Here is a 12811-nt window from a genome sequence, read left to right as displayed (position 1 = left end):
CAGAACTACATTAAACTGCAAATGCGTCCCACCTTCAGCCTCATACACATACATGCATGTATGCTCATTACAAAAAAATACCCACAAAGAGCGGCTGGAGGTACTTTCCATATATTTTACAGTTTCTGGTATGATGGTTTTTGGCCCCACATCAGCCTTATTTGTTTTTAATGTATTTATACTTCTGTTTGGTTGAGTTTCACAAGTGCAGAAGAGGAAACTGCAAATAAGAAAGCAGAAAGAGAGACAGATGGATTCAAAAAGAGGGAAACTGAAGATAAAAACTTTTTTAAAATCGGTTGTAGAAGTATTAATAAAGATAGATCAATGTAAAAAATATTACTCTTTTGCATGTATTATCAACTGAATTTACCTTTTTAGATGTGAAAAGTCCTCAATACACCGCAGAAAGACCCGTCAGTGATATGTTATTCTGTTATCTGATAATTATTTCATATATAAAAGAAGGATTGACATTTTTAGGTGATTGTGAGTGAGTTAATTTTAAATAATTTGGATTTAAATTGTTTAATCTGTAACAAAACACCATGCTTTTTGGACTGGCCATACTTTTTGAATGTAAACTCATCACTTAAAGTTATAATATAAATGTAGTATAAAACAATGCACTAGTTTAATCTTAAAATCTAGTACAGGAACAACAAAGTACTCAAGTAAAGTACAAATAGATTGTCCTTAATTGCAGCTAAATTAAACCACTGTGCAAAATGTACCGACAAATAACATTTTAAGCACGTGTGAGTTTAATTAGGCCAGCACACTGACATCACAGAAACATTCACCAATGAAAGGCTTACAACCGTGCTATATAAACGTATACTTGTGCCCATTCCTGTGCATGTGTGTGTGTGTGCATGCACTTTCTTTATAAATCTGTGCTTGGGTGGAAAACTGCAGGCAGGATCTGATGTCTTTTCTGGCCTTTATTTCTTTGAAATGTCACAACTAACAAGCTCCAGAGGAGCGATGAGTTGTCTCCCGTGTACTGGCTTTGTACTACACCTGTTTCACCATGGTACCGAGCATGCATGCAACCACACGGAGGCTCTCGTTTTCATTAAAAGCCTCCATCTGTGCAGTATGTGGGGGGGATTTTCAGTGAATGGGTGCTTTTGTCGTGTGCCGTTCATTCATTTTTAACAGAGAGAAAAAACAAAAAGAGGAAACCAGGAGGCTAATGATGAGGAAAGAGGAGAGAACCAGAAAAATATGGTGCTTATGTGTCTGGCAGGTAGTTATTAGACATAATGACTCTTCCTCAGCGCATGTAACTGTGTTTTTATCAGCCAGCTGGCCAGACGCAGCACAATAACCAGCCATCAAACAGGCCTTTGCTTCCCTGACAGTCCTGACTTCCTTTCATTCTGCTCCTTCCCTTTCATCTCTGTTTCGTCGTCTCCCATCACTCTCCTTCCTCCTCTGCTTCTTATCTGTATGCCAGTCCCATCATCTTCTCTCGCTCTTCCTCCATTCATCTTCCTCTGACTGTATATCCTCTCCCTCGCCTCCTGTCTTCTGTTTTTTTTTCTCACTCTCTCATCAGCAGCCAGCAGACGAATAGATGGCATCAATCTTTGGCTAAACCTCAGTTGGCCGCTAAAAGTGACTGACATTACATTCTCGGGAAATGTAGCCAGCATATACACTCGCTCAAACTCTTGGAGGGGGTGCAGGGAGGGTGGTGTGGTAGTGATTACAAGTGGCTACACAAATGCACTGTGTTCATCAGAGAGATTTTAATATCACATCACTTAGTCACCAGAACAGACAACACAATATTGGCACTTTCCCAAAAAGCAAAGAGGACGATACAAAATAGTTAAAGCTCCAATAAACATTTAGCAGTCTCTTATGTACACTGGAATCAATCTCATCAAGGACGGATTAAGGGGAAAGAGATGGAGGTGTCTATTTGATGGGTGAGTCCAGGATCTCCTCGTACTCCTCCCTCTGGCGCCGGCTGCCACCTCGAGAGGGAAGCAGCTTCATCGCCACCAGCCAGCCGACGCTCAGCACGACCATCACGTTCCCCACGACCTCCGGTGCAGTGGGAGCCACCGGCAGCACCGCCAGATGCAGGAGCATGGAGATAGGCACCTCCAAGCTCTGAGAGGCAGAGACCAGAGCTGGGTGAAGTCGGGTGAGGGCGTGCGTCATTCCCAGGAAGGCTGCGACCGAGCAGGCAACCAGGCCCAGGACCAGGCCCCAGGCTGGGGCACTCATCGGCCAGGACCAGCCTTCCTGGAGCAGCGCCAAAGAGGCCGGAGCTAACAGGCAGCCTGTCCAGCTCACTGTAAACAAAGCGGTGCCGACTCCCACCCTCTCCTTCAGGGAACGGTAACCGACCAACGCCAGGGCCATCCACAACCCCGCAAGAGCCGAAAGCGACCATCCAAAGGCACCCCTCCAGAACACAACCGGGTCAGTCGGTGAATCTGAATTGCTCTCGTCTACAGTGGGAAGTAAAACGAGCCCCAGACCACACAGCCCCGCGGCTATGGTTATCCCATCAGCCAGTCCCAGCCTCTCTTCCAAGAGCAGGAAGGCAAGGGTTGCCGACAGCGCGGTGGTCGCCAGGCGCCAGGTTGTTGTACCATTTCCGGGGGAGACAAAGGTTAAGGACGCGTAGGCGCAACAAAGGGAGAGGGAGTAGGTGACGCCGTAACAGAGCAGACGTAGTCGATAGCCCTCTGGTCCAAAAAGGTTCTCCCCCCTGTGCAGCGGTACAATCACAGACAGGAGCTGTACGATGGACCGAACCAAGAGCAGAAACAGGGGGCCGAGGCTGAAGCGTTCGGAGGCCACACGGGTCAGAACAATCAAACAGCCATGTGCCAGCGCCGCCCCGAGCAGCCCCACCCAGGTGAGCCGAGATGCAGACACCGACGCCTCGCCAAAGCTGGCCAGCTGTTCCCCTACTCCCTTCCCAGACCCTTTTGCTGCTTTGGCTCCCCCTTGGCTCCCTTCTCCTCCCCCGGCAGCTTGAGGTCTGTTGGACGTGTCCTTGTCCTTGTCTTTGGAGCCAAACAGCGTCAGAGGCCACTTCCGGCTCTCCGTCAGCTGTTTTCTGTCTGACGTCTCCTCCAGGAACGAGCCAAAGTCCTCAAAAGACGGAGCGTCATCATAGCCGTCGTCTCCAGGTTGGGGGAAGTGAGTGTGTACTCCGGGTTGGGGAGCGTAGGGGGTGTGTGTGGCGTACTTGGCTGTGACAGTGTGAGGGTGGATCTTTACTCTCTTCTTAGATCCACCTAGGAGGTGAGTGGACTCCATTTTTGAAAATTGAGAGAAGACGGACACCTGCGAGGAAAAAAAAGGAAACACTTTTAGCTCCACATCAAGTACATGTTTTACACATACACCCATGCGAACCCTCTCTCTTCTCTCTCCCTCACACTGCCTCTCTCTGGGATCCTGCTTGATATCTCATATATCTTTAATATCCGAGATAATAATAACAGTGACTCACATCTTCCCATGTGCCCTGCGTGTTTGCCAGGGAATGTACGTAAGCTCTACCCATGTGATCAATCACTGCTTTAACTGTTTTCCTTCTGTGCGACGAGACTTCACATTAAGCCCATATTAGACGAATTAAACAGAATCGTAATGGCCTTATTGCGCCTCTCAGTCTTCTTGGATAACACGACCTTCATGGGGGCTTAGAGATTGTTGGCAATGACAGTTACATAAGCCACTGCTTCCTGCCTCATTTGTCTCCTATCTTGCTCTCTAATGACTCTTCCTTCCCTCTGCCTCGTTCCAGTGACCTCGCTCGCTCTAATTTGTCAATTTGTGCAAAATATGGTGACTTTAACATGAAAAGAGGTACAAGAATCTCGTGTCTCATCTACTCCTCCATAGCGTTTCTTTTAACCATCTCCTCCTCTTTAACTTTTCTTTTCAAGGTGCTGCATGCTCCTTGGGTGGCTGACTTATAACTGATGTATGGTTCTCTGCGGCAGAACAATTCGGCCATGCAGGTGTTCTGAGGCTCGCTCCCACTGCTGCATTTCAGGTTGTAAAACACTCGGTGGCTCATTGGTTTCTCTGGGAATGGGGAACACTTTCAGATGACATCATGTTTATTCATGCACAAGCATGTGGAGCATGCTGTTTAGTTATTTCACTAGAGTTGAGTGGTATTGCATACTTCTTTTTTTTGTCTTTATTATCTTCATAAAATATAGGTTTACATAAATGATAAAAGGCTTTTTAATGAGATTTTTTTTCTGAATAATGAATTAGGTGTGTAAGGTTTTTGACTTGAATGATTATAGCTATATTTAGTCATTTAATCTCAGCCAGCCCATTAAACAAAAGTCATTTGTGAGCTCTGTTTACACAGATGGTGGTAGCGTCATGTTTCACAAGCTATAATTGTTTGCAATTTAAAGATAAATTTGCAGTTTTTGCTAAATCCTGGGAAAGTTCCAAGTATGTTATTATTATTATTTTTTTTTTTTTTTTTTTTTTACAGGTAACGTATAGTAAAGCTTGAGAAAAGCAATATCTCAAGCTGCAAAATGTGACCTTCGGGTGCAATGAAACTTTTTTTAAGAAACTTGGACGGAGGAAAAATAAGATAATACGGAAAAACACTAAGATTGTGCAACATAGATAAAATTCTTTTGTCATGGCAAAAGTCAACTTTCATAATACATTGTATTGTCATGATTTCATGATCTTCTTCCCTCCTTCCTCTCCAGTACAATCTGGAAAATCAATTAAAAAACTAATTAATTCTAAGGCAATGTTTTTGGTTATTTCAGTGAATTAAACTTCAGGTGTATCACAATTTTTCTGTACATATGTGGAAAAATCCAAAAAATCCCAAACTGCCAACATCTATTGACTTAATACATCCTGAGAAAAACATGAAAACCACAATGTGGCAAAATCTCTCCATATCTCTCAACTTTTACATGCATGACAAATGTACATCATATCATAGTGTTTTGGTTTTTTTTTTTTTAAGTCTTTCAGTTTCACTCTATTTTTCCTGACCAGTTTGAGGATGTAGATGAATGATGTAACTGCAGCAGGCAGAATAAAAGGCGAGTAGTTTTGGTAGATCTCTGCTGTTTCTCAGATCATTAGTGGTGCAGTCCTTTTGATTTGGTGGAAGCAGGGGGAGTGTGTGAAATCATGGCTGGCTGTGTGGCCCTTGCTCTCTCTAGAGAGATAGAGTATTTTCACATATCAGCATAAATTGCTTTGTTAAGGCAATTGTAACAGCGTGAATGCTCGCGGTATGAGTGCAGTTTTTAGCTCTCTGGTTAATGGCAAGTCCTCGAAAAATATATAGTAGAATGCTGGTTACAAATGCCTTTCTTTGAAAAGGTGTTTGAGGAAATTCTACTGCCTGAGTGAGTTAAAAGTGACTTATTCCTCCCACAGCTCCACTCCAAATCAACTGAAGGATGTCTTAAAACGATGAGAACTGCAATCGGGCTGAATAAGATGATAAACTGTGACTGTACGATTTCGCTACACACATCTCACATATTGCTGAATGAAGTAAAACAGCCTGAGGTTGCTCAAGTGACATTTGAGAAGATCTCGTCATTTACTCTCACTAAAGGTTAGCTGAAATCTGATCAGCTGGAAACGTGCTAGAAAAAAAGAGAGATCGGGATGTTCCATGTCTGACTCTTCTCAGTCCATTACTGCTGTAGATGATGATGCAGCCTGCCTCTGCAGTGCTGCTGTTTCCACTCTCAAAAAGCTTGTTTCACACCTTACACAACCCTAAAAGTGAGCCGCTGCGAGTCAACAGCAGACCTGCACAGTGTGATTACAGCAGCAGAGAGGCTCGAGGGTGGATTTAGAGAGATGGACTCTAACAGAAAGAGATCTCTTGGTGTGTACATATGAATATAGGCATCTTCTACTGTGTTTATTTGACAAACATCCTCTAAGGGCTTACAATGGCTTTAAAGGCAACAGCTTTTGATATGGAGTATTAATTTGCCAGTGTAGGCACTCATACACTGTTAATAATTGAACAGTCTAAAAGCATTATGCAGCTGTCAAAGTTTATATACTTAAAATATGACTGACTGGGGCTAATACATTGCACAATATGTTATTATAGAAGTGAAAATATGTGTGAAGTTATCGAATGCTATGATGTATTATGATGTAAATCTAAGTGAGCAGACGTCTGTATGTGAGATGATATTCTCAAGGTTATCTGGGTTCCTCGGTGATGCGCCCCGGTGACGCCAGAGGGTTGAAAATACACACACACACATACACACATAACACACGCACAATCACAGTGCAAAAACAGAAATGTTGAGCTGCCTGTGTTGCCGCATTTAGATTGAATGAAATAGTTGTTTTACAGCTTGAAACGCTCCAACCCTGGTTGTTGTCACGTCACCTCAAGGGCGCTGGTTCGATTCCCGCTCCTGGCACACCGTGATTTTTTTTTTCCCTATGCATGCACCACACGTCGTGTGTGTGTGTGTGTGTGTGTGTGTGTGTGTGTGTGTGTGTGTGTGTGCGTGCGTGCGTGCGTGCGTGCGTGTCATATTCCTACAATGACAGCACGACCTGTGACCCATGACGAATTCTTGAATGGGGAGCGAAGCGCGCTCTCGCTCACACACACACTCGGCGTGCGCTCGCGGATTGGCACAATCAATGGACCCTCGACTCCTCGGACGCGGTGCTAATTAGCGAGCTGCTATAATTGTGTGTTTGTGCGTTATGTGCTATAATCAATTCCCCATCAGGAGCTATTTATAACCCACACCTACCTTCAAAAAACACACCTCCCTCCTCCTACACTCACCTGCTTTCCCGCAAAAACCAGCGGACTGCACTTCACTCGCGGTCAACCTCAGTCATTTTTCAGCGCTCCATCATCTATTCTTGGCCATTTGTTCATCTGATCTTCCTCCCTCCTTCCTCTCCTCTCCTCTCCTCTGCCTCTCCTCTGCTTCTTCCTGCGGCAGTCGGGATCCTCCTCAAAGGGCGCCGCGGCGCGCCTCAGCCTGCGGTCACCTCACTTCGCTCTGCGGGGTGAAGATGCGTGTTTTATGGCAACCTGCTGCCCGTCCATCACTCTGAACACTGATACAGATGCTCCTCCTCAGCTTGATCAGAGAGACAGAAAGAGAGAGAAAGAGAGAGAGGAGGGGGAGAACTAATCATAACGTCTGAGCATCTGAGCATGCGTGAGTTCCACTGTACCCCTGATCACTGTGTGATCTGTCACCCAGTGAGTATGAGAAAGGGAAAGAGACAAAAAGAGATTTTTTTTCAAATGTTTGTGTGCTCTTTCCTCTTTTAGAAAATAAATAAATAAATAAACGTGACGTGTGCAAGAGTTTGGGCTCCAAAAGTCAAAATTTAACCAATAATCGGCAATCAAAAGACTTATAGATGCAAAATCACCTTTTAACAGTGGAAACTATGAGCTTTCTGTAGATATAAATTAGCCTAATTTTCAAATCTTCAGTCAGAAACTTACAGATTTAAGAATTAGAGGTTCTGTCCACTCTGGAGCTGTCATTATGCAGCTCACAGTTCCTAATGGCAATTCTTTGGCTGCTTGACAAGTCAATTAAGGCCTGATGAGTCTATGTTTTTCAATTTTCAATTGAATTCAGTTCTGTTCATCTAGATTTAATCCCGAGCATAAGTCATCTCTACATAATCCAGGACAAAACGTCCTGTTTTTGTGGCAGTAGGAAGAAAAAATTCCTCTTTAAAAAAATCTGCAGGACCAGGCTCAGGGAGGGGAGGCATCTGCCTCAACCGGGTGGGGTGAGGGTAAAGCCAAAAGAATACAGGATAGTACATAGAAATAGACTAATAACACATAAATCTGAAACCTGAAAACACTCAGAGAGCGCAGTACTCCCCCAAGGCTGCTCAGTCATTAGTTTAACTTCCAATGGCTGAAATCTTTAAAAAATGTGTAGATCCAGACTTTAAGCCTCATCACTGCCAAAATCTAATCAATTGGCAAAAAACAAATTACAGGAGAAAAAAGACACACAGTTAGTTGTATGAAATGGAAACATAAATTTATATAGAGAGAAAAAGAGTAGAGTAGAGGTGTTCAGTGCATCATGGGAAGCCCTTCAGCAGTCAAGGCCCACAGCAGTTTAACTAAGAGCCCCAATTACAAGTTTTATTAAAAACTAGAGTTTTAAATCTAATCTTAGAATTAGAGAAAGTGTCTGACTCCCACCGTTTTAAATTCTTAATAAAAGTAATGGTGCAAAACATTTGAAGAAAGACCCATTTAATTGTGTGTTTGCGGCAGGAGTTGTGTTCACTTTTCACTTCCATGCTATCTTCCTCAGGGGTCTGCAAACTGCAGCATTTCCCAGATTCAACTTCAAAAGTGAGTATATGCATAAGAAGATAGACATTTGTATCAGAAAGGCAAGAATTTGCTTCCAGATTACTGCTTTGTGTGATATGTACAGAGAAAAACTGATAATTGAAAAGAAATCCAGTAACTAAAAACCTGGCCATCTGTTTTTCATTTTGATTAAGGGGCGTCCTAATTATGCAGCATATAGTGATATTTTAGACTCTAGTGCTTAAAAGCAGTTTCTTGTTTCAACCTAATGAAGTGAAGTCCATATAGAAACTGATTTAGAAGTATGGTGTAAATAAACCAGTCTGCACAGAGCGGCAGCTTTAACCCTTTCCAACGACTTTCAAATGAACTGGAACGCTGAGCTGAGTTGCATCAGTGTCACACTCACTGATCCTTCTCTGGCTGTGATTGGAGCAATTCCCTGCAGCCAGATTACAAAATCTTGGAAAGTCCTCACAGAAAAGCTGAGATGTTTTTAGCAGCATATTAATTGGGTTTGGAATAGTATGTCAACAGTTAAAGATGGGTTTCTTTCCATATATGTTTGCACTTTTAAGTCATGTTATCTGGGTTAGGGGTCCCACTGACAGGACCTGGATGTATTAGTTTTTCAAAGGTTGCTGAGAGTTGCACATTTATTAAAGAAGCCACCTAATACTAATATGACTAAAATGGGCCTAATATTTGTTGTGTTTCATTTCTGTTGTATCAAATTTGGTAAAGTGGAAGCTGAGAATTTTTACGAGGTTCAATTGTGTTAGCATTTACTGACTTGTTGTTAGAAGGCTGTAATTTATTCCTTAAATTACAACTTTAATTAGCTAGATAAGGTTAAGGAGACCTAATGTGTTTAAAAGTTTCTCTGCAGTGTCTTTTAGAGGCCCAAGTTTGTTCATTTAGTACCTTACAGTCTTGCAGCAGTATGGATCCTTTTTCAAATAAAATGTTAGAAAAGCATACACATTCTGAAGGAATACAGGACAGTCCCTCCCTGCCCTCCCCACTTTGACTCACAAACACAGCACCACCTCTCATACTTTCATCTTCCTGCAACCTGACAGTAATTGCGTTGACATTTCACTGCTGCAACACTCATGTGCTGGGCTACGCTTCGAGCGGCATTAACCTTTGCCAAATGTAGCTGAGTTCACTGTTGTTAGGTTGGCCCATTCTATGGTTTAATAAGAAGCCTCTGGCTGCTGTTATTTGCTGAGAGGGAGACTGAGTCGTCCTCTGAGACTCTGGGAGATGCGCAGTGGTCAATAACAAGATCAAATACAGCAGGTACATGAGTAAAAGAAAAAAGGAAAAGACACCTCTCCATGTTTACTAAGGATATTTGAATTATGGCAATAATGCAGCCAAAATATGACGTACTCCTTAAGTTACTGGGTCTCTATGCTGCTTGTTTAACTTGTTTTGTGTCGTTGAGGATGGTCATGTTTCCTTTCCAACCAGTTCCTACACATAGTAAATTTCCTTTGCAATGAGGGCATGCAATGGTGTGTATTACTGTCAGTACTGCTGTTTGATAGCTGCAAGTAACAAATGCATCATCTGCTATAGAATATTGACTGTTGGAGTCATAGTTCTGGCCAATCGGTAAGTGAAGATTCGGTAATTATGAAAATTCAGCTGGCAAGAGCAAGACGACTGAACGAAACAGTAGAACTGTAGGACATAAAACACAAAGCAACACCTTGCTGACGTTAAAATGCTTCATATACTTGAGGAGAACAGCATATTTTCTGTATGGTTGTCGCAGGGACATTACATGTTCATTTGATCCTAGTTCATATACAAAACATTTATAGTCTGATTTGTTTTTCAGTTCTACGTGAATAAGAAATGTATGTGTAATTGTGCTTAACCTTTAGGGCTTTGGGGTTTCTCTTTAAAAATGAGGTTTATGTTGCAGCTGCTCCGAGGCACAGAGAGCAAAACGGGGTGAATTGCATCAAAGTCTTTATTTGGCCAACAATGATCAAAATTAGCCTCTCCTTCTGGCCCGTGCCTCCGCTGCAGAGAATCTGCTGCGTCTCCGGTCTAGCTCCACTACAAACTCTGTGAGGCGTTCAGGGGCACTCAGTAAATTACAACACCACAATATTAACATTCACAATAATAACAATGGCACCAAAGACAATACAAAAAAATGTTGTGGGGTGTCTGTGAACCATTTATAATTAATTAACTCTTACTTAAACTGTACATTTGTCTAATTGGAAACTACTAAACCTCAAAATTGTCAAATTCTCTCACACTCTCCCCCACTTAAGAGATGTCGTCCCGACACTTAAATGTACCTGCTCAAGTTTCTATTATAATGAACCAAATAGTATGGAATGGACAGTATTTTAGGTCACTACCCGTTATGAGTAACTCAGACTACCGTGCACTGCAGCTGTGTATACCCCCTGACGCTTGCTCAGATGTTATTACAAGTCCAATACATGTGTAAACATAACCAAACCATTTGACCATTACTTTACATAAGGGTATTGCATCTTTTTCCCATTTCATTCACCAAGAAAAACAATTACCCAAGTACCACAGTCTTAAACCATAAATCGGCCATCAATCCATGAGTACATTTTTTTTTTTTTTTTTTTTTTTTTTAACTCATATACCTGGAGGATAAAGTGTGAAGAGTTTCAACAGTCTTATAACATGAATACTTCAGTCTTAACATGTCAACAGTCTTTTTGTTTACCAAGGTCGCCAGTAACCATGAACACTTAAACCTTTAGTTGCAACGGCTCGCTCAGTAAAACTTGGTTGACCCAAAGTATTATAAGTCAGAGTTTGTGGTTTCTTTCTGTCTCGCTTTGGATAAGTACTCATCTGCTGTGTTTCTTCCAAAGATTCAGAATCTGAACCACTGTCCACATCTCTCGCATCCTCAGTCTCCTCAGCGTCCTCTTCTGGCAGTTGAGCTGGGATGGGGTCCTCCTGATCATCATCAGCGATTTGAAAAGTCTCATTTTGTAGAAGCTCATCCCTGTCCAGCAGTGGAATGAACTCTGTCGCAGTGGGGTCCAGTGCAGGTGTCTCGTGAGGCTCAGGAACAGTCCATGTAAAAACAGCATCTGATAAATCTTCATCTGACTCCTCCTCACTTTCCACCTGCTGCGCTTGTCTCATCCGGGTTTTGTCATTTTTGTTTAAAAGTCTTTTCTTTGTTTTTGTTTTATCTCCAGTCTTGTTTGTGTCTGCTGAGACTGGGAGAAAATCACAAGGCAATAACATGTTCCTGTGCATAACTCTTGTCCTGCCTTGGCCGTTTTCTGGCACCAACTCGAACACGGGACTGTCCTCACCCTTCTGGTTTTTGATGACATAAATGTTGTCTTCCCAGTAGGAGCGGATTTTGCCAGGACCTCCCTTCTCAGTCACATTTCTCACCAGGACACGACTGCCGATTTTCAATGGTGGCCCATACACTTTCTTGTCGTACTGTGTTTTACCTCGCTGTGACGATTTGCCTGCATTTCGGGTGGCGATGTTGTAGGCTTCTGTCATCCTTTGCCTCCATTTGTCAACATAGTCCTGATAAGGGCCTGGGCTGTCCTGCTGTTCAATACCAAACAGAAGATCCACAGGAAGCCGTGGTAGCCTACCAAACAGCAAGAAGAATGGAGAGTAGCCCGTAGACTCATTAACAGTACAGTTATATGCATGTATGACTTTGGGAAGGTGGCTTTTCCAGTCTGTTTTCTGTTCTTCTGTTAGTGTCCTTAGCATAGAGAGAAGAGTCCTGTTAAACCGTTCTGTTTGCCCGTTTCCTTGCGGGTGATAAGGAGTTGTGTGTGACCCTTTAATACCTGACAGGTCTTTCAAATGATGCAACAGTTTGTTTTCAAACTCTCTCCCCAAGTCGTGATGCAGTTTCTCCGGGAAGCCAAACCTAAGGCAGAAGTCATTAAACAGTCTTTCTGCTACAGTCTTCGCTGCTTTGTTAGTTGTAGCATATGCTTGAGCAAAGCGAGTATAGTGGTCCATGACTACAAGAATATACTCGCAACCGCCTTTGCATTGTTCAAGATGCAGAAAGTCAATCGACACAATCTGAAATGGATGAGTAGTTTCAATGCTCTGCATGGGGGCACGTGCTTGTCTGTTTGGTTTTCTTTTTTTCAAACACTCACAAACATTCATGACAAAGTGCTCAATGTCCCTTTGCATTTTCGGCCAATAGAAACGGTCTCGAGTTAAGTTTATTGTCCTTTCTGAGCCCAAATGACCCATCTGCTTGTGTAGTTCATTTAAGACAAGGGGGTGGTACACAGCAGGAAGAACCAGTTGCTCTTTGTGTTGCGTTTTTCTGAACAAAGTCCCATCCTCCCTGATACACAGTTTACTCCACTCCCTGGCAAGTGCCTTGAACTCTGAGCTCTCGTTTTGAATCTCATGTGCAGCAGGTTTTCTGTTTTGTTTCACATAACT

General features: G+C 42.8%; 1 protein-coding gene across 1 annotated transcript; it reads right to left on the bottom strand.

The window, feature by feature from the left end:
- Nucleotides 1-1735: 1735 nt before the first annotated feature.
- slc35g2a (solute carrier family 35 member G2a) lies at nucleotides 1736-7154 on the bottom strand. The gene is made up of 2 exons (XM_023262517.3): nucleotides 6821-7154; nucleotides 1736-3318 (listed from the first exon to the last, which is right to left on the bottom strand). Exon 2 carries the CDS (start codon nucleotides 3289-3291, stop codon nucleotides 1930-1932), a length of 1362 nt encoding a protein of 453 aa, XP_023118285.1. The 5' UTR covers nucleotides 3292-3318; nucleotides 6821-7154; the 3' UTR covers nucleotides 1736-1929.
- Between the last annotated feature and the right edge of the window lie 5657 nt (nucleotides 7155-12811).

Source organism: Amphiprion ocellaris, chromosome 20 (genome assembly GCF_022539595.1).
Source record: "Amphiprion ocellaris isolate individual 3 ecotype Okinawa chromosome 20, ASM2253959v1, whole genome shotgun sequence".
In the NCBI taxonomy this organism is placed as follows: Eukaryota; Metazoa; Chordata; class Actinopteri; family Pomacentridae; genus Amphiprion; species Amphiprion ocellaris.
This window is presented reverse-complemented; position numbering and strand designations above follow the sequence as displayed.